Below are 22,462 nucleotides of genomic sequence, written 5' to 3'. Positions count from 1 at the left end.
ACCTACTGGCATCTGCCAGGACAGCTGGGGTCTGCACAACCTGCTTTCCAAAAAGAACAGCATAGCAAGGGGCCAATCTGGCCCTATGCATCAGCCAGGGATTGTGCAGCTGTTCCAGCGCTTGCTTTCCTCTTCCCTCATCATTTCTTCTTCCTTTTGAATCTATTTGATTGTGAGCCTGCAGGCAGGGTTATCCTTTAGTATCTCTACAGTACTTAGAAAAATGACAGCTGCTAAGTGATGATAATGAAGGTACTGACTTGTCACAGAGCTGGAAAAAGTTCAGTAGCGCCAGGCTCTGACTAGATCATTTGGATTTTTAGGAAATCCAAATTCTCTGCATGGAGACTGCTCTTATGGCAACAGACTCCAGTATTACTTTGACAGTCTAAGGAAAGTGGTCAGAGGGTCAGACATTCCGTTAGGTTTGCTTCGTGATACCCTCTCCTCTCTTCTGGCAAACAGCCTCTCTAACCTTCAGAAGGGCATATGTGCACAGAAGCATGCAACGCTATAATCCAGCACACGTTATATCTGCTTTCAAAAATCCAGAATTTCCCCTTGAGAGAGAAAAGTACAGGGAATGGGAAAATACATATGGTAGAAAATGTATCATCAAAATATGCCTGAAAGGGAGAAATGAGATAAACAGCTCTTTAAATCAATCAATTAAACAGTGAACATTTTTTCTTTGTTCATAACAGAGCTAACAGTGCCTTTCGTATTATTGTAATCTTTAATATGGACAATTTAAAAGGCCGTATTTGCATTGGAAGTGGTTAACCACAGTCATGCTGAATCAAACCGAGAGCTGTTTTAAAGGACACACAGCTATCATGGGAAAAAACTGTATGTGGATAACCACACTGAGCAGTTGGCATTGTTTCCAGTAACAACACCACAAAAACTCTTATGATGAATTTCTCCTTTTAAGCAGAGTTGGGGGAAATTCTGCATGGTGCAAATGCAGCAAACTTGCTAAAGGTAAGCTTGTCTAGGTCTGATCAGTGCTTGGATGAGAGACTGCCTGGTACCCCTCTCTCTGCTGCCGCCAGGAGTATCATGAAACAAAAGTGGAATATAGGGTGTAATATAGTAAGTTAATAAATATGCCATGCTCAGTGGAGATCCAGAACGTTACAGTTTAGCTTCTTGACTGCATAATGTGTCCTTTTTTTCACCAAATGGGGAACATTCACAGTTAATAGTTCATCACAATTTATCTCAGCTCTAATTATTCCTCTCCACACACTTCCTTGCAAGTCAACAGCCATCATCTAGCACTTCACACACAAGAGGATAGACTGGTGGAGTGACTCAGCAAGGAAGACAAAAGCCACATTGGTGGTATTCCCTCCCAGCACTACAGCAAAGTGTCTTGATGACGTATTGCTGCTCCAAGGCAGTGGGCAGCTGCAACTGCAGGAGCACTGATAGCCACAGTAGATGTTATGGGTTAGATTTTAGCAGTGGCACGACGCAGTTATATTGGCAGCGGGCCCCTGGTGCCTGGCCTTATGCTGTGCTGGCATCTGTGATCCTCATGGGATGTCAGTGTTACCTTCTGATCATGCCAGATGGCTGAATTGTACATGAAGGGCAGTTCAGTGATTCATCTCCTTAAAAAATAATAATGAAAAGCTGCCATGAAGGGCTGAAATTTGGGGCAGTGGAGGAAATGGACTAGTAAATATCTTCCTGTTATTTGACTGCTCAAACTTGACCCCATTAGATGCTTCTGTCTTGCATGGAGGACAAGGCTATCAGTGTCTACAAGCCACGATGACGGTGTTGGAGGCAATATGCTTCTGAATGCTAGTTGCAAGGAATCAAAAATATGGAGAGTGTTGTTGCGCTCATGTCTTGCTTGTGGTCTTCCCATAGGCATCTGGTTTGCCACTGAGAGAAAAGGATACTGAAATAGATAGGCCCGGTCTGATCAACCAGGGCATTTTTTTATGATGGAGAAGATATGAGTTCACATCTTTTTCTCCACAGATGGAAAAACAGTTGGGGCATGGAAGAGGCCAACTTTCAGAAGACAAATGGCCAGGAAACAGTTAAACAGCCTTATTCCCTATCAATCATCTCTTCAGTGTTTTCATTTTTAAAAATTTGGACGAAGAATTGCAGAACTTTCCTGCATGTGCAGATTGGCCCAAAGAATGGACACAAATATTAGCAGAAGTTGGGATCCAAAGGCAGTGTGATATCTTTACCTACAAAACAAAGCTATGGTGTGAGAATTTGATTGCAGATTAATTTTTTGCTTGACTTGTTTGAAAGTGGAACCTGTTAGTATGAAAGGTATATAGTAAATAGAAAGTATATTTTGGTACAATGTTTTCCTCATTTTCAATTGTATGTAGTAATTAAAATACTTTCTATACATCATGTAAAGGTACTATTTCAGGGTAACAGAGAAGATTGAACTGGCTTGATTTTTTTCCCCAGCACCACGCACTGTGATGAAGATGTAAAGGTAGTTTAAAGGCTAAATATAAAATTTAAAATAAATAATTAAATGTAAGTGATGCAAAATAGGTGAGGTTAAGTAACATAGTTTTATGCTAACATAGATTGTCCATGAAAATTACAGTATTGGGTAAATACATTGGGTGTAGATGGGAAGTCATGTGTAAAGATATGAAATGTAGAATAATAGAATGGAAGATGATTGATATTGTAGTTAACTGGAAAATTATTAGTGTTTTTTCCTTTGGTGGTCTTTATTGTTTCTATCAACTTGTAATGCAAATTCTACGTTATGTTTCTTTTTGAATTTATCAAATAAGGGGGGGGGGGAGAGAAAGAAAAAGAAAATTATTTAAAAGTGTGTTTTGGGATCTCTAAATCCAGAAGATGCTGACATTTCGAAGTCTGAAAAACTCTGTTCCTTGGAGATTAACAATGCACTCCCACCCTGGAATCATGTTTGCTGGGCAGGAGATAAAATCACTACTGAATTCTGTTACACTAGTGGAATGTCCAACAACACTGACACTGTCAAATTATCCATTGTGATTCTGTTCTGTCAATCAAACATATCACTGGTTTAAGCCCCATGGTTGGTGATGGGTGGAGGAAGAGACAGAACGGACAGAAGTGCCTGTTAGTATTGCTATGTTATCTCTTGTTTTTACTTGTATTGTTTTGCTTTCTGCTTTGCTGCTGGGAGTGCACGCGATTACAATTAAATTAGGCTGGCGTGTGACCCTGGCATAGCCCTGCGTAGCAACCACTGGCATAACAGAATCAGTCTATGAATCTAAAACACAAGACTGAGATGATTTCAAATTTATTCTCACCACTTCTCACAGCTTCTTAAAAATTTTGTCACATCAAGCAGGACAAAAATGTCACATGAAGCTGCTGTATGTTTAAATGTGTTGGTTCAGCATGACTGAAATGGCATACCATTGGCATGGTATTTAATTCACAAATGTGAGCTAAATAAATAAGAGAATAACTAGAACCATTTTGCTCATCTCTAATATTTAGTATGGACATTTAATGGTAAAAGGCTCCCTGGGGAACAGAAAACTCACCCAACGTTTGTTTTAGAAAACTGAATAAAGGTTTTTCAAAGCTCTCACCGTATGGTTGCTTTGGCCATTTACTTTTTCCACTTCAAATCCTACTGCTTGTTTCAGAATCTTTTATGCAAACACAGATTAATAGATTTTAAAAACTGCAGGCTCAGGGAAGAGATTAGTTATCCTAGTAATGATATATTACTGGGTACAGTCCAAATTCTACGTTCTGATACACCTGGGCAACCCCAGTCTTGCATCCAATCATAAGCAGCTTCATTTGGAAATCCAGCCACGTTTGGAACTATCCCAAGCACAAAACTAACATAATACCTCACCTATTATATGAGTCAACTGAGGTTATCAGAGGTCACCCTGTATCATACATCCATATTTGTTTCTGTAAGAGAGAATGTCTCCCTCCCCCAATCATGCAGTAGATCCTAGTATTCTATTGTGAACAGAAGATGATCAGCCTAACTGTTATACTCTAATTCAAATAACTGTGTTGCTAAATGCTCCTGATCAATTTTCAACATTTCTTGGGTAAATCATAGAATTTTAGTGCTGGAAGGGACCCCAAGCGTCATCTAGTCCAACCCCCTGCAAAACTGGAAACTTTAACCTTTATGTGAAAAACGCACATTTCTGCACCCACAGCCAAGGCCTATGTATAAAGAAAATTCATCCTGTTCCTCATTGCAGCTTTGCAGGCTGAGAGAAGCACATTAGGTGTTCTCAAGGGCTTGTGGGTGCTTGTTGTATTCTTATTATTTGAAGTGCTGGCTATCCTACAACATCTCATAAACAGCTTTTTCTTTTTTAAAAAATCAGGGTGAGGAAATCAAAAGTTTTCACTGTGGTAGGTGGGGCTATTATTGAAATGTAAATCCACAAGTTCTCTCAAGGGCGCTGAACTAGTCATACAATTCTTTGATTATTGGCCTATAAGTCTGTACCAATATGATACAAATCCAAGGAATATAGATCCCTCCATGACTACCAGGCAGAAGTGATCAGAGAATGCCCTGTCATCATTAGGGCATTCTTTGCCTTATATTGCCACAAGTTCAGAATGACATGCAATAAATCTGTTTGCTGCACTTTCTTTTTGATGCAACCAGTAGATACAGGGTTATGTGGATTATTGGCCAAACCCAACGTAACATTACTTATTTCCTTGAGTAAAGGTAAAGGGACCCCTGACCATTAGGTCCAGTCATGGCTGACTCTGGGGTTGCAGCACTCATCTCGCTTTATTGGCTGAGGGAGCCGGCGTAAAGCTTCTGGGTCATGTGGCCAGCATGACAAAGCCACTTCTGGTGAACCAGAGCAGCACATGGAAACACCATTTACCTTCCGCCGGAGCGGTACCTATTTATCTACTTGCACTTTGACATGCTTTTGAACTACTAGGTTGGCAGGAGCAGGGACCAAGCAACGGGCACTCACCCCATCGCAGGGATTCGGACTGCTGACCTTCTGATCAGCAAGTCCTAGGCTCTGTGGTTTAACCCACAGTACCACCCGCGTCCCATATTTCCTTGAGTAATTAGATGCTAATGTTCAGTGTCTTCTCATGAGAATAAAAATCTCCCTGGTGTGGTTTTCCTCCCCCATTTTTATGTAGTCTAATCTTAGTTAACCAAACCATTTCTTTGCCTACTTATGGGAATGGATTTTTGTCTTTCCAAACTTAAGTTTTAGATTTATGGTAATATGATGATTAATATGAATTTAGAATAATAGAATCATAGAACTGTAGAGTTGAAAGGGACTCCTAGGGTTATCTAGTGCAACCCTCTGCAATGCAGGAATCTCGGCTAAAGCATCCATGACAGATGACCATCCAGCCTCTGTTAAAAACCTCTAATGAAGGAAAGTCCACCATCTCCTGAGGGTGTCTGTTCCATTGTTAAACAGCTCTTACCTTGTGTGTATTTTTCCTTCAGGTTGGACCTGTCCCTTTCTATTCAGAATAAAATCCTCTGATCCATTCAGTTTAGCAGCTAACAAGAGGTAGCCATGTATAAGATATTCTGCAGTTGGAAATATTCAGTGCATTACTATTGGAGCATGTTTCTTCCTAACCCCCAGTAGGCAGTGGCTGTCTTAAATCTTTACTAATAAATGTAAATCTGTTTCAAATGCTTGCTTTGTTTATTAATGTTTCTGAAGACTAAAAAATACCATGCTTTCCATAAATGTGTCTAACATTCCAACCAGAAGTAAATCCCTCTATATTTAGCTGGGCTTACTTCCAAGTAAGTGTGCAAGGGATTGCAAAGCAATTTACACACTTGCCTTAAAATTGTCCTGAATTCAGAATCACTTCCTTCCCAGATAAAATGCATTGATTGGGCTCAGTTACAAGCAAGGTAAGATCCATTGGATACAGCAGAGCTTATTTATTGTTAAACATGCTGCACACCTTCTGGGATCTTGCAATGTATTTTGTTTCAGATGTTACAAAACAATTTGCAAAGGAATTATACATTGTGGGGAAATGTATTTTCATGTATTCAATGGTTTGTGTTTTGTATGCATTCTTCTTTAGCAAATAATGACAGCCAGAATAAAAGATTATAATATCTTCCCTATAGCTTATAGTAGTCTAAATTTGCTCATTCCTTATTTGATACATCACATACTGGTCTGGCTGATATTTCAAATTGAAGCAGGTTGAAACCCAGAAAGTTTAATTGCAGTTGTAGAACCATAAACTAGTTCAGGCTCACTGAAGTGGAATGGTATGTGAACCTTAGCAAGCCTTTTCTGAGTTTTCTTCTGAATCTTTTGTTCATTTATCGCTTTGGTGGGAAAAATCACTGCTGGGGCCTCAGAATAGTTGAGGGAATAGCATCAGTAAGGGGCGTAATATTGAGATAGCAAATTGGAACATGATAACTTGCAGAAATGCATCCATTTGGTAACAGTGATTTGCTTTTATTATAAAAAAGGACAACTGAGTTGTCACACAACTTGAAACTGAAGGGAAAAAGTTCACCTCTAGAGATACTGTTGAACAAAGAGCAGCAGCAGCTCTGTGGGTCAGCATGATATGTTTTATAATCATCCATAGGGAGGTGTTACAAATGAAAAAACCTCACAGACACAGATCCCATGTTGCTGAGCCTGCACCAGATCCATTCACCACTCTTTTCCACTCAATGTACCATTCATGCACCACACGCCACTTCAAAGAGACACAGTGAAATCTGAGTAGCCACCCCTAAAACTAGTAGAATTCTTTTCGAACAAAGACTTGCCATAGAAGAAACCTGAGTACACTGCAGGAAATTGGTTTGGGGGCTGGTGTTAATGTCCTGGTTTAGATAGAAACAGGTTAGACCTAAGAAGAGCCCAGCTGGGTCAGATAAAGGCCCAACTAGTCTAGTATTTTGTTCTCATGGTGGCCAACCATATACCTCTGGGAAGCCTGGAAGGAGGACCTGAATGCAGTGTCCTGTCTTGTGAATCCCCAGAACTGGTATTCCACAGACATAGTTGAGGTAGTATATAGCCATCAGAGCCAGTAGGCACTGATGGCCTTATCCTTCATAAAGCTAATTTTATTCATTGTTTATATCAGAGGTTTTCAACCTTTTTGAGTCCACAGCTCCCTTGACCAGCTACATTCTTTCTGTGTGAGCTCAGGAGCCCAGTTATGTCACCCCTTGCCTGCAGAGCTGGGAGTCTCTCACCCCTTTTCAAACACCCTCTATTGTGGAGTGTTCCCTCAGTCTCCTCTCCTCTCTCTTCTCCTTCAGAGTCCTCTGAGCAGTTGCAGCTGCCCCCCCCCCGGTCTCTGAGCTGCCCCCCCCCGCCCCAAAGAGAGGTGCCTCCTCACACTGCCCCACAGGGGCCTGGGAAGCACCCCCTGGCTAGTCCCAGAGGCACCATTCACCTGGGGAGCTTGTAGGCAGGGTTGCTGCAACAGACAGCTGTGCAAGCCTTGGGGAGGCAGAGACACAAGAGGGCATCAGAGGAAGGAGGGAGGAAAGAGGGACAGAGGCCAGTGTTGCCCATGGCACCCCTGACCAGCATTCAAGGCACCCCAGGGTGCCATGGCACACTGGTTGAAAACCATGGGTTTATATAATTTTAATAGGGTATTTCAGTTTGATTGTGTTGCTTAACAACAACAACAACAACAACAACAACAACAACAACAACAAATTGCCTACCCCAAAGCACAGGGGTAAGTTGGGAGGAAAAAAAGAGATTAGATAGATTCCCAGATCCATAAATTCCCTACTCCCCTCTTGGCTGCCATTAAGTGTCAATGATGGCTTCCATAAACCAGTCTTTGTAACACCCTCTCCCTTGGCAAACTGGCAATCAAAGAAATCTAGTACCATTGTCTCCCATTCTTTCCTATATCTTTCACTTAATGGGTGGTCACTGGTGGAGAAGGGGAGTGCGGGGGGAGCGCACTGCCCCCAGCAGCGCAATCCTGGTGAGCTGCCATCGTGGCTGCCCCCTCACCCATACTGGGGACCACGCCCCCACAGGCAGTGTGCCACACCCCCAGGACACGCGACATGCCCCCAGGAGGCGCTTCACGCCCCTGCAGGCGATGCGCCATGCCCTCAGTATGCACGCCAGCCCTGCCCCTGCCTGCTCTCCACCCCCCAGTGCCGGAGCATGAAGCGCCGTCACTGTGGGTGGTATAGGTATTCAGTAATCCATTTGGCTTTATGATATGCTAGAAGCCCTATTTTCCCTTGCACCCCTTCCAAATCTAAAATGGATTTATTGATACTCTGTAGAACATAGGGGCAGTATGAGCCTCTTACCTAAATTCAGTTAGGTATAATGTCCCATGGGAGATGCGGGTGGCGCTGTGATCTAAACCACTGAACCTCTTGGGCTTGCCGATCAGAAGGTCAGCGGTTTGAATCCCAGTGATGAGGTGAGCTCCCGTTGCTTGGTCCCAGCTCCTGCCAACCTAGCAGTTCGAAAGCATGTCAGAAAGTGCAAGTAGATAAATAAGTACTGCTCCAGTGGGAAGGTAAACGGCGTTTCCATGCGCTGCTCTGGTTTCGGTGTTCCGTTGCGCCAGAAGCGGCTTAGTCATCCTGGCCCCATGACCCGGAAAAATTGTCTGTGGACAAATGCCGGCTCCCTCAGCCTGTAAAGCGAAATGAGCGCCACAACCCCAGAGTCGTATGCGACTGGACTTAACTGTCAGGAGTCCTTTACCTTTTTATAACGTCCCATGTAGTCATGGGTTAACTAGACAATCGTAGACAAAAAGGGGACACTCATCATTCTATTACAATATGTGACAAAATCATATTATAATGTTACTATGAGCATGACAGGCATATACCTTTGACTGGCTTTGAAGGCCTCTCTCTTTTCATTGGCCTTTAGAGGACAATTTCTATTGAGCTAATGTATACTTGTGTGTCATGACCCATGACCTGCAGACCTTGCAATGTGTGGTGGAGGAACTGGATGAGGATCAGGCTACTTCCCTGGATAAGAACTACAAGTTCCTTCTTTGGGGCCCTTCCAGTTGGAGGGTACCACGCTGCCACCATGGTGGAGCAGAATCATTGTGCCCCAGCCACACAACAGCCAAAGATGGCAAGATAAGGTGAGGGCAGCCCCTCCCGGGAGGCAGAGCCTCCAGGTCTGATCAACATCTTTTGCCACTTCCTTAAGAGAATATTTAACCAGTTGCCTCCACCACTGCCCTGCCACCAGCAGTTTCAGGTCCTGTTCTTATCTGTTCTGCCTGTTTGCCATCCACTTCCAAATTACAGGAATCCAAACTACAGGCAGCTGGCTAACTGGGGTAAATTATGACAGTGTAATTTACCTGTATTCCAAACTTTGTTCGGGAGCAGGTAAGGACTAACTCTGTGCAGCCCCAGCTGAGCCCTGGCTCAGTTTGGAGAGGCCAAGCTCTACCAAATCCAAACTCTGAGGTCCTTCTGGATCTTAGGTTTAGATTGTGCTGCATGCCAACTTCCCCCCCTCCCCAAATAAACAAAAGAAAATATTAACATCCCCAACCTCTATAATTCCATTGTAGGAAAAATACTGTAACCCACAGGTCATTTCAGTTGCTCTCCTCTGTACCTTTCTGCAGCTCTGTGATATCCTTTCAGAGATTGGGTGACCTGAATTGTACACAGTTTTCTAATTGTGGCAGCACCAAACAGTTATCTAATGACACCCACATCTGCTATTCTGTTGCCTGTAAAACCCAAATTGAACAGATCCTTTGGAGCTCTTCATAGTCTGTTCAGGATTTAATCATCCTGAATAATTTGGTCTTGTCTGCAAACATATCTACTTCACTGTTCTACATTTACACCCCTGCCTTAAAATCATTTAGGAATGCAAAACAGCACCAGTCTCAACACATGACTTGAGGGATCCCACTGCTTACTTCCTTCCATTGTAAAAACTTCCCATTTGTTCCTTCCTCACATTACCTTGTTTTTAAAACCTGTTACATATCCGGCCATAAGAGGAACATTCTCTTACTTCATCACTGCTAAGTTTTCATAGAAGCCTTCTATGAAGTACTTTGTCAAAAACCTTTTGAAAATCCAAATATATTACGTCTGTCAGTTCATTTCTATCTAGTTGTCTATTGACACTCTCAAATAATTATAAACGATTCAAAATTCAAAAGCCCCAGACCCCTTTGAAGGCATTCTATGGGTTCTAACTCAGAAAGGCAGCATCATGGTTGCTTGTTTGCTTTTAACAGTTCTAGCCTTTTCTCCTGTTTTATCTGAGGCAGAACTTAGGCTGACAGGACTATAATTTCCTGTCCTCTATTCTTCTTTATGTGTAGACTCCTAATCCTAATTACTTCTTTGTAATTTGTGAAAATTATGGTTTTGCTGACACACACACACACACACACACACACACCCTGCTAGTGAATTTTAATAACTTTTATATTTTTTTGACATTGTATCATCATCATCATTGACATCACTATATCCCCATATCACACATCCATACTGGCTATGTTGTAAAATATATCACAGTGATGAATAAACTCAGAAACATAGCACAGACTTCCCTATCCTTTTCCTAACTTGATTTCCTAACCCCACATAGGGAGTGAGCTGATTTTAGTCTTGTGTGGCCTACTCTTTTTGATGGAATCCCTATGGCCCACTGCTGCATTTTAAATTTACAAAGCAAGAGTGCAAAGTCAGAATCTCTTAACAGTTAAAGCATAACTAATCTGTGGTATGCAATCCTTTTGTATGAACTCTTACCTAAGAACACAGGAGCCACCTTGTAGAATACGACCCAGATTCCTCTGTTCCAGCATACGGTACTTTGCCAGAATCTCAGCTACCAGGAATTTTTAGGAAATCCATTGGAGAAACTGACCTGAAGTGGTCTACCCTTCTTCCCACCACTGCTTAAAACACACACGAACCACTTTCTTTACATTGTAAAAGTTGTGATATGGATCCAGATAATGCTGTGCCTTGAATGTTGGTTCTGTGATGACTTGGAAACACCCTTGATTTTTGCTGTTGGCAGCAGGGACAGTTATGAGGTGTGTTTGTATAATGAACTTCAAAAGTCTGCATGCAATTACTATTAGAATCTGTGTACTGGATTTGGGATTTTACAGCAACATGTCACTAGGGAATGTTGTGGATCCTGGAGATGCACCCAGCAGTGGATATGGAATGCATGGAGCTCTCATATCAACACAACGTGGGTTTAGGAGGATCTGTAACCCTATGCCAGAGCTCCCTTGGATCCATAATTTTTATGATGCAATACTTCTCCTTAGATGGAGACTGGCTTTGTGTCAATTGATTATTATTATTTAATTGTCAGTTGCATGGGGGGTGTAACACTTGGAATTATTGTGGTGGTAGTAGTCAAGGTCAGGGCATTTTGCTGCCTGAGGTGAGGGACAAGTTGAACAGGGAATTGCAGGCAGGGTGGGTGCAAAAGCCAACCAGACCTCCAGTTGATTTTTCAACATTGGTGAAGGGTTAGCACCCTCCAACTCACCTGAGGTCAGCAGGCCAGCTTAGGGGGGTGACTTTGTGATACACGCACCTCTGACCTTCAGTACTTCACTTCTGCTCCCCTCCCCTGATATTTCTGCTGCCTGAGGTAGGGGCACCTCACTTTGCCTAAGGGCAGGACCAACCCTGGATATTTGTCTTTGTTTGTGTGAGAGATAGACACAGAGACAGAGGCAGACCACTCCAACCAACCAAAAGAGTTTATTTATTAACCAAAGGCAGTAACCATTCACCCATTGACTTGACTATTGTGGCAACATGATGATGTTTGCAAGCTGCTGGTTGTGTGTAAGTTGGTTTTGCAGGGACTCTCGTGACTGACTGGGCTGGGGGGAGCGGGCAACCTGAGGCAACCTCTGCTGCAAGCGAGGGCTGGGTGTTTGTACTTCTGGGTTTGGCGGGCGGGGACCCGAGGGGGCCCTGCGTGCCTCTGGCTCTGGGTGAGGAAGTGGTGGCGGCGGCGGCGGGTCCTCTTCCTTGCCACACGTGGGCTGTTGACATGTAGAGAGGTTGAGACTAGTGGAGCAGCTGCGAGAGGCGGGTAACGTTTCTGCTCTGAGCAAAACGGCGAGGGGGTGCGGGGGGGGGTGCAATGCCGTCGAAGCGAATATCCCGCCAGTTAAGCGGGTTGCAGGACGGACGGCGAAGGGGGCAAAGGCGCCCGCGCGGCGTGGGCTGAAGAAAGCCTGAGCCTCCCTCCTCTGCATTGTGCCGGCTGCCGAGTCCAGTCCGCAGTTTCCGTCTCTCCTCAGCAGTCTCCGTCTCTGGCAGCGGCGGAGGGCGGCGAGGCAAGCGCACGGAACAGCCAGTTGTTTAAAATCCTTCTAGAACCGTTTCTAATTCCCCCTTGCGCCGGGGAAGGGAGAGCGGGAGGGGGAGGAGGAGCCGGAGGCTGGTGGGGGGAGGGAGCCAGCGGAGAGGGAGGAGAGAGCAGCCTGTCCTGGTCTCCGCCTGTCAATCACGGCGCGGGAGGTGTGTCCGAGCTCGCGGCGGGCCAATGGCGTGTGTGTGTGGCGGCGTCTCCATGGTGACTGGGCTGTTCCTGGGGAGGCTGTGATGGGTTGACAGGTGCGTGACAGTCGGAGCTCTCTGCAGGCATGTACGGCAAAGGCAAGAGCAACAGCAGCGTCCCGTCCGACAGCCAGGCCAGGGAGAAGTGAGTACAGCCCGCCGGACCGCACAGCCCGACGGGGCGGGGGAGGTGGGCGCGCGGACGCCCCGCGCAAAGTAACTTTCCCGCTTGTGGCAGAGGGGGGGCCTCGCAGGAGCTCGCGGGGGAGCTCAACCCCGGCGCGGGAAAAAAAAAACAACAGGAGGCGGCGGGGGGGGGTGATGCCACAAGTAGGGGTGTAGGCAGGAGGGTGAGTGTGCGTTTGTGTGTGTGTGTGCGCGGCGGCTGCGCGCGCGCGCGGCCGCGTGTGTGGTAAAAAAGTGAAGTGCGCGAGACCCTCCCGGTTCAGGCAGCGGCAGGGGGTAGCGGAGCCTCTTGCGAGGGGGGTGGGGCCGGGGCGCGGGGCGCTTCCCCTCCGCTCGGGCCGCCGGGGAGCGGGCAGGACGGGGCGAGGCGGGACGTGCCCCAGCCCCTCGCACGCCCCGAACGGGAGGACTGGCGGGCGGGCGGCGGAAGGTTGTAGCTCTCGGGCTGTGCGAGAGGAGAAAGTGGCTCAAGTCGGCGGTGTAGTGCCTCAAGCCTCGGGAGGCTTAGGGTAGGGATTAGTATTTAGGCTGGGGAGCGTTTCCCCGTGTTTGTGTTTTCCTTTCCTCTCGCTCTGCCCGGGTCGGGCTGTGGGGGGGATGGGGACGAAGATGGTGTTGGAGTAACTTTGGTAACAAAAGAGTCTGGGGTTGTGTGCTGGTGTAAAGCTTCCGCTGGGGAGGCAGAAACAGAAGCCTCGTTGCGTTGCCTGCTAACTCCACAACACTCAACGCTCTCCCCTCTCTTTATTATTATTATGGTTATTATTTAAATCGAGACCTAGTATCTTTCTTCCCTCCTCTTCCCCCCTCATTATTTCATACAGCCAGGAACTGTTTCAGCTGGTGCATTCTGGCCTAGGTTTGGGGGTAAAAGGGTACTATATGCTTTTAAATGAGAAAACGACTGCAATAGTTTGCAGGGTTTTTGTTTTCTAAAAAAGAAAAATGTGTGTAGAAAGGGCTGGGGTAGGAAGTGTTCTGAGGCTGAAAGGTGAATTCGGGTTGTTTGTCAGTAAAACTGAACATTCTGTAATGAGGAGAGGAAAAACTTGGACCTGGGTTTCCAGAAGAATTGGGACGTAGTCCTTGTTGGGGAGTGGTGCTGAGGGCAAAAGTAAATGGGTGTTGCTGTGTTTTAAGTCTGTAACAGTGTTAATGAAGGAAAGACACCCCCACCCCACCCCCTTACAGGAGAGTTATTACTTCCATTGCAGTACCTTGAGTCACCTGTTATGAAGACACCAAAACTTAAAAAAGTACACAAAGTCTTGTTGTAAACAGTGTTCACCTGATCTGCAAAATTGTAAACAATGCTACACACATTTTTGTGTTCTCTTGTAGTAAGACATCTCATTCTCTTCATCTTGTTGTGTGATTATTTTTACCAAAGAATTGGTCAAAGAGAGTACATTGAAAAGTAGTCTTAACAAATTCAAAGTAAACCATAATTTATAGGGGTTATTATGTCAGTTTGCTTGTGATTTAAAGTTTTCATTTTGCTCATTGGAAGTTAGTTATAATTACAGTTTTCATTTTCCTCATTGGAAGTAGTAGAACACAGAGGGGAGCTGGTCATGAAGCTCGGTCCTGTTGCAGATAGCAAAATATAGTATCTAATACGGCAAATAGTATCATTCTCAGGAGTACTCCTCCTGTACAGAGGCTTGGTCATTGCACTCGTCACCTTCACAGGCTTAGGGTGAGGTTTCTGAGATCAGGGACCCTCAGCCAGAAAAGGTTTTGGTATACATTGTCTTCAAAAAATGTCGTTGTACATAACTTTGAAGCTTCACTCAGAATGAGAATTAATGTGCTAAACATGACTGGGAAGTTTCCCTCAAGGCAGTTTGTGCTGAACCTTCACCTAGGTTTTCCTTGCTGCAACCTTTTGAAGAAGAGAGTTACTTCCTGATTCCAGAGACAAAGAAGCAGGCCACAGAGACTTAAATCATTTGTCAGATATTTGATTTTGGCATGTCTAAGTCTGTGTGAAGAAAGGGACACAAAAACTAATAGTGTGACTAAAATGTTAAACAAATGGTGGAGTTACATAAACTTAAACCAGAGAACCAGTTAAAACAAAGCATTTAGAAACTCTTTCACCCGTTTATGTACATAATACAACAATAAATTTCTTGGCCAAAGTTATGTACAGTAGCTGGATTTTTTAGTTGTGATTATTGTATTGCTTGAAGTTTGTAAACTATATTGCCGAGTAGGTTGTGTGGGAACAAATGTAAAATAGGGCCCTGGTGTAGACCTTAGCTGTGTTGGTGGTTCTTGGAAAGTTTGTATGCATCTGAGATGCTGTAATGTTTGATAATTTTTTCTACTCTTAACAAAGGCATGCTCTAAGATAGGACACTACGTGAATAACTGTTTAGTTATAGGAGACAAAACTAGCTACACTCAACTGCCACCAAGTAATAAGTACCCTTTGAAGTGAAGTTTAGGGAACTGCTAGATGGTGCTATTTGATCTAAATACATTTGTCGCTCCATTCATTACAGCTTGCAGCAAAGGATCTGTATTCCTCTTGTACAGTTTGCCTGGTCCTATGCAATATTTTAAACTAATAAATCTGAAAATACTTGAGTGTTATGTCCTCTTTGTTGGGTAAGGATTGTAGTCTAGAATTTGGCAGGGGGAAAACGTTAGATGCTTGATTCTTTTGGATATTGCTGTATATGCAATTATATGTACTATTTTTTTCTTTGATGAATCTATAAAGCAATGTTGCTTTTTATTATAGTATTTTTCCACCACTGTACAATTTTAACCCTAGGGATATGGTTCTATTGAGAGCAGTGATATCAAAATAGAGGTGGGAGGGAAGAGAGAAACATATTTCTGAGCTTTTTATACACTAATGATGTTCTGAACCACAAGCATGATTGGAGGTTAAAAAATTGACCTGAAACATTTAGTTTAGAAACAATTTCTTTTAAATAGTTACTGTATATGTTTTGCTGGAAGAGTATGATGTGGCTATATACTTTGAATGCATTTATCTTTCTGTATGAGTATTTGTAGGCTGTATGTAAACATTACACATGGCTTCAATCCAGGTTCCAATTTTGCATTCTTAATGTCAGTTGACCTAAATGGAATATATATGCTTAAATGGATCCAGGATTACAGAAGGTGAAAGTCAAATTCTATTCATGTTGACTCAGAAATTTTGTTTAATGGGGCTTACGCCCAAGAAGCTGTGTTTAGGTTTGTATGAAGATTTGGGTGCTGGAAATCATGTTTCAAGATACTTGTAAACTGCAATTTATTTACTTCATCAGTTCAGGAAGAAAATTGACCGAAAACCTCTCAAATAGTATTCAGAGCTGTTGATATACAATGTAAATACACAAGCAAAGTTCTACAGCAGGAGTGGGCAGTCTGTGATCTTTCAGATGTTGCTGGACTACAGTTGCTGTCATCCCTCAGTTTCTGGGAGTTGGAGACCCATAATTTCTAGAGGGCCACACACAGGTTTCCCATGCCTGTTGTACAGTGTGAGCCTGTGGCACTATAAACCTGCTGAAAGTGAAGGTTTATATGTTGGTCGACAAGACTGCATATGTTTTGGTAGTCTTTAGATTGGAAACAATGGATTTGGCTTTCTGTCTAGCAATTCATTTTGGGAAATATTTGTTTTTCCTATGCTGACTTTGTTTCAGGAAGTAAGTGTATTGAAGACATCAGATGGTGAATTTCTATGTTGGAAAATACTATTTTTCAGCTTTTACAAGTTTTTCTTGTGGTAGATAACTTTTTATTCTTTCTGGCTCTAGAGAAAAGTGATTGCAAGGGTGCCATATGAATGTTTTGATTTGTTTTAAAGAGTCACATATGCATATAATTTCATATCCTGTATGTAGTTCTACTATGACTATATAAGGAACATTCATTTTGTGAAAAAGAAAGTATATAGCTATGCTGAAGGAGAAAAGGTTCACTTTGATGACTAAAGCTACTATTGTAATAATGGCTGTGGACATTTTTCTAAATTTAGTATTTCTCTTTCAACTGCTTTGATAGTAATTTTTAACGGGTGTGTCCCAAAAGATGGGTTAATTTTAATGAGGTGGTAGAATTGACAAGACGTTGCTGAAATAAAATAAAATAAAATAAAATAAAATCTTCCATTTCTTCTAAAGTAATTTCAGAGGAGTGTGTCAGCAATTGCAAGCTGCCAAATTTGGTCCAATGTAGGAGGCCTTTGGAATAGGTTATATGACTGCTAGTCAAATGAATACTAGTCTTGTCAAGAAGAACACAAAGGCCAGCTTTGTATCTATATATCTCATCTTAATAATCTAAGATATGGGCAAGCCTTGTGCCTGCTGTCCCTTTTCTCCTTCCTTCTTGGTGTGCTGTGATTAGCCCAGGAAGTCTTAGTTAGCTATCATTTCCCATATGGATTCAATTGGGAATTATGGTTGCCAGGATTTGAATAAACCAGGATCATAAACTGTGGTTTGAATTTGATTTAAGATCCTGTCTTGTTTTGATCCTGGTAAATATAGTTTACATAGATGCTGTAGGAAACTATAGTTAATCGAAGATACTTGAGTCAGTTGCAGCATGCTCAAGAGGAGAAAGGGTCGTGCGAGGATGGGACGGTCAGACAGAAGGCTCATGCATATCAAGACTTAATTAGCTGAAATATGTGTGTTTGAACCAGGTTTAATCCTCTGAAAACTGAATTCTCTAAAACTGTGATGTCCTGGCTTTGTTGTAATTTTGGTTTTAATGACATTTTTATTAATGTTTTTATGTAAACCATATTGAGCTTTGACAATGGTGCTATAAAGCTGAAATAAAGAATAAACGGAGAGTCCAGCAACCTCTTCCCCCTGAACATCTATGTGACTTTGTCTTGTTTTGTGACAAAATGAAGTTGGATCATATAATGAGAGACCCAGTACTTGTTTTGATAAGGAACCGTCCTGGCATGCAAGTATGATGTCTGGAATTTGACCTGTTTTGGAGATGCTTGTTCTTCTGCTGTCTTGAAAGAAAATGCTTTTCTACTTCTTAAAGTATAGCTTCTAGAAAAGGGTTGTCAGGAAAAGGGGGTGTGTGACTTGAATATATTTCCTTCTTCTGTTGCTAAACAGTTACAGGTATTTAGCGAGGGCACAGTACAGAAAACATGATGTGGTCCCTGCCCAGAGAACTTAGAATTTGCACTGTTGCTGTGAGTTAGGGCTTATTATTTGCATGTAGTTTTGAGTTCCTGCTGCTTCTTTTAGAATGATTGTGGATTTAAAAAGATTGTGTGTAGTTTGGCTCTGTAAGTTTTCCTCGGAGAATACAGTAAAGCTTAAAGTTTATGTGTGAGAGAATACCAGCAGCTAGTGGTTTCAGAACTTGTGTCATACAGTCTGTTTCTAGTTAGCAGCCTAAGAGGCTCTCTTCTGAATTGACTTAAGTTTTGGGAACTCATATATGTGTATAACATGGGTTGACTTCTATACCATCCATATGTGCTAGGTTCTAGTATATAGGTGTACTAGCTCTGACTATATTGTAGCAGACAGTTTCTCTTAGCCTTCTTATAGGTAAAGGTAAAGGGACCCCTGACCGTTAGGTCCAGTTGTGGACGACTCTGGGGTTGCGGTGCTCATCTCACTCTATAGGCTGAGGGAGCCGGCGTTTGTCCGCAGACAGCTTCCGGGTCATGTGGCCAGCATGACTAAGCTGCTTCTGGCAAACCAGAGCAGTGCATGGAAATGCCGGAGCGGTACCTATTTATCTACTTGCACTTTGATGTGCTTTCGAACCGCTAGGTTGGCAGGAGCTGGGACCGAGCAACGGGAGCTCACTCCATCACGGGGATTCGAACTGCCGACCTTCCGATCGGCAAGCCCTAGGCTCTGTGCTTTAGACCACAGCGCCACCTGCGTCTTATAGCCTTCTTGTAGCCACTTGTAAATAGTGTTCAAAGTATGAAACATGCCTCTGAGCAGCCTTACAACATAGCTAGCAGAATGTGGAGTATATTGCATTGGTTAGTTCATAGAGCACAACCCAAAGATGGAGGGCTTTTCTTGATTTCAGAAGCCAGACTACAGAGGTGTTTATATCTATGACCAGCACAACAGATGCCTTTTCAGTGTAGTTCAATTGCTGCTGTTTAATCATAAATAGTTACTACTCTTGTTATAACAATAGTACTGGCTACTTGAGTGTTTACATGACCAAACACTGGGGACAATCTGCTTCACTGTTGTTGATTCCTTTATGACTGCAAGCCCTTTAACTTGTTATTAGCCTTCTTTGTAATCAAACCTATATTTTAGTGTATGGAGTCCCAAAGTGTCCTACAAAGCCAAAATTAAATAAATTTAAAATATGCAATATGCTATAACACTTTTGCCTATCTTCGCTTGATACTAGCCATGTAAGATAATAAAACAGTAGGCTAGAGCATTATTTATGAACATGAATAAGTTGCCAAATTACCTACACAGCCCTCTGTATGCAGGCTCTTTTGAGTTGGTAAATGTTCTGATACAGAATCAATGACTCGTTAACAAGGCAACTTCTTCATAAGCAGGGCTCTGTATATGAGGGGCTCAGTGGTGTGCACCAGGACTGCTGGCTTATAACTTTTAAACTATTTCTTGCCACTATACCTGAAGCTGGAAACTAAAAGCATGGTTTTGAATTGGAATATACTCAGTCAAGGTAGCCAAGATGAGGAATACCTTTCTTTGGAAATGACTGTGATGCTAATAAGGAAACCGTTTGCTTAAATTTGATAATCTGTGCACATGTTCCTGGAAATAATACGGCTGAAATCCTAAGTATGCATACTTCAAGGTAAGCCTTGTTGCAATACAAGTAAACAAGATTAGAATTTTGTTGTAAAAGTGCAGACAGAATGTATCGTATCCATGGTCATGTACCTCCATTGGGTCAGCGCATCTTGCTGTTAACTAGAAAGTGGTGGTTCAAGCCCACCCAGGGACCATTGAGAGCAGGATTCCTGCATTGCTGGGGATTGGACTAGATGACCCTTGGAGTCCCCTCCAACTCTCCAATTCTATGATTCTATGATTAAATAATAGAGATCAGTGAATGAAGAATGGAAGCAGCAAAGTACAGTGCTACCTTGGGTTACAGACGCTTCTGGTTACAGACTCCGCTAACCCAGAAATATTACCTCGGGTTAAGAACTTTGCTTCAGGATGAGAACAGAAATCATGCTCTGGCGACGCGGCAGCAGCTGGAGGCCCCATTAGCTAAAGTGCTACCTCAGGTTAAGAACAGCTTCAGGTTAAGAATGGACCTCCGGAATGAATTAAGTTCTTAACCCAAGATACCACTGTACTGGAAAAGTAAGCTTATGTAAAATTAAAAAGTACTTCAAAACAAGTAACAACATTAAAGTAACTTATATGACACGTTGTGAGTCTGTGTACAGTTAATATGTCAAGCTTACCATTTTCCTATCTGCTAAAGTTCTAGGGAACATTTTAAGTGTATCTGCAACTCATGTCTAAATATGTGTTTCCATTTCCTATGTTGGTATTTCACCTGTAAAGCAGTGTTAGAAATTAGCCAGGCACCAGATGCGTTTTGCAACTGGCGCAGGTCCAATGCGACCACGTGGAGAGCTCTGGATGCCAGGTTGGCAACTGGGGAAAGCAAAATGTCACATAGAGAAAGATCTGAAATATTTTCACTGAAGCCTGGATTTGTTTTATTCTGACTGTTTTAGTTGATGTTTTAATGTGTGGTATACTGCTTTGAGATTAGTTGTTTGAAATATAAAGCGGTATTGAAATAAATAAGAGCAGCAGCAGCGACACCATTGCAAAAAAAGTGGTACCTAGACATTCCATTGTGGTAACCGTAACCTAGGTTTAAAGTGCTATTTGGTGATTAGATTATATATCTGAGTTTCTAATACTGTTGTAAAGTCTACACTGGCTGGAATGTACATTCAATTTAAATTTTGCTATGCCCGAAGTACCACATTTACAATGTGGGCATGAGAAGCTCGATGCTACTCTTCAGTATTGTGTGCAAATATTGTCTCGCTGACTGCACAAAGAAGCAGTTCTCCTATACTGTGATAACAGAATGAAAAGTTGAAATTTAAAATTACTTGTCTAAATTCCTCTGCTGCAAAAGATTCTGGTAACACAGAGAAATTCTCTGTAAAAAAGCTAGAAATTTTACTAGCTGTTCCTGGGGTTGATGATGGGAGAAATTTGGAAGTATTTTTGCTCTAAAATATCTCTTACTAGTCATGTCTTAATGCAAGCAGGTTTATTTGCTTAAAATGGCAACAATACCTCTCTTCTATGTAACTGTGAAAGAAAAACATTCTCCCCTATTTTGCAACGGCCCTTAGAAGCACCCCTCCCCATTTTCACAGCTGCTTTACCCATAAAACCAACTCTGCATAAAAAAACCCCTTAAACGGTGAATTGGCTCACTATAATAAAATGAGCGTGTCTTGCAGCATGAACCACAGGTTGTAGATTTGTTCCTGCTAGCATGCTTGTTCCTCAGATTTGAGCTGTGATCCATGAGTCAAACCAGTTTATGTGCAAACGCCTTAAGTTGTTTGCTTTTTTGTCTCCATTCTTCCCTTCATAACGTTTCTATTTTCCATGCTAGTGGGAAAGAGCACCCTTATGCTATTCAAACCTCACTACTTCAACATTGTTTCTTTCTGTATGTGCATATTTTATTATAACAACAGGGAGCAAACTGTTGGTGTTTTTGATTCTTTTCCAGTTTAGTTCTAACTGAAGTTGTTCCAGTTTTGGTTCAGGCCAATACAGTTTAGTTCCAAGTTTGCTATATTTCAACCAGCTCAGTTTTTAGTTCCCATTGGGAAATGTGGATATTATTGACACTACACTGATTTCTCTTTACATTAAGGTCAGTTGATGTCATCATGCATAATGTTATTTAGTCTTGATACTCAGGGTTAAACATACTATACAGAAAAGCCTCAGTCAAGACAGAAAAAAATCCATTCTTACGGGATTTTGGAACTGGGGAAATGGAAATAGGAAAGGAACAATTTGAGATGATGGGAGAGTTGTTCCCCAGTTAAACTTCCATTATCATGCAGGCTACCCACCCACATGTTGTTACCCCTCTCCCCTCTTTTTCTATTCCTTATAGCTACCTGTCTCAGAGCATGAACAGAGCGGTGCTGTCTGGGTTGTGTGAGACCCTCCAGGCTTAAAGAAGCAGCTTCTAAGGGATTTTGCTTCTTAATAAGCTGCTGTGTATAGTGATCCTTGGTTCAAAGGTTAGAAAGGAAGGCTTTAAGCAACCATCTGCAGAGACTGACCAAGTAGTGCCCCATGGGGAAGAAGCTCAGCATTGTGACAAATGCGGAACACGTTCTCTTCTAGCCTGTTGAATTGACCTTCAATTTATTACAGTGGATTCATACTTAAAGCAGCATGCTGTTTCCCGAACATAAAGATCATCACTGTTGTATCAGTCTAAAGCTCTGCCTAGTCTACCACCTTTCTTCCCTCAGTTGCCAACCAGAAGCTCAGGTGTGGAACATGAAAGCAGTAATCATCTGCTCTTGCCCTCCAATGACTGGTATTCAGTGGCAAACTCCCTCTGAACCTGCAGAGTCCATATAGTCATAATTAGTAACACTTGATAGACCTATACTACCTGAATTTATCCATCTTTTTAAAGCCATCTAAGCCG

At 42.7% G+C, this 22,462-nt stretch overlaps 2 protein-coding genes across 8 annotated transcripts in view; both read left to right on the top strand.

Moving 5' to 3' along the window:
• Positions 1–1,019: 1,019 nt before the first annotated feature.
• The window catches only part of ACOT12 (acyl-CoA thioesterase 12), a 182,306-nt gene continuing 160,863 nt past the window's right edge, over positions 1,020–22,462 (top strand). Inside the window, exon 1 of the mRNA XM_080972754.1 lies at positions 1,020–1,030. The gene's annotated coding sequence lies outside the window, so the exon portion shown is untranslated. The remainder of the gene's footprint in view (positions 1,031–22,462) is intronic.
• SSBP2 (single stranded DNA binding protein 2) overlaps positions 12,537–22,462 on the top strand; it is a 119,167-nt gene continuing 109,241 nt past the window's right edge. For 2 of the 7 annotated variants that reach the window (XM_080972984.1, XM_080972982.1), the window contains exon 1: positions 12,571–12,722. In XM_080972984.1, the coding sequence (XP_080829110.1) occupies positions 12,664–12,722 (59 nt within the window). In that variant the 5' untranslated portion in view covers positions 12,571–12,663. Of the gene's footprint in view, positions 12,723–13,193; positions 13,273–22,462 lie in introns of those variants that run through there. The other 5 variants (XM_080972979.1, XM_080972983.1, XM_080972980.1 and 2 more) reach the window with 5 other exon arrangements.

Source organism: Podarcis pityusensis, assembly GCF_964106645.2.
Source record: "Podarcis pityusensis genome assembly, chromosome: 11".
NCBI lineage: Eukaryota > Metazoa > Chordata > Lepidosauria > Squamata > Lacertidae > Podarcis > Podarcis pityusensis.
This window is presented reverse-complemented; position numbering and strand designations above follow the sequence as displayed.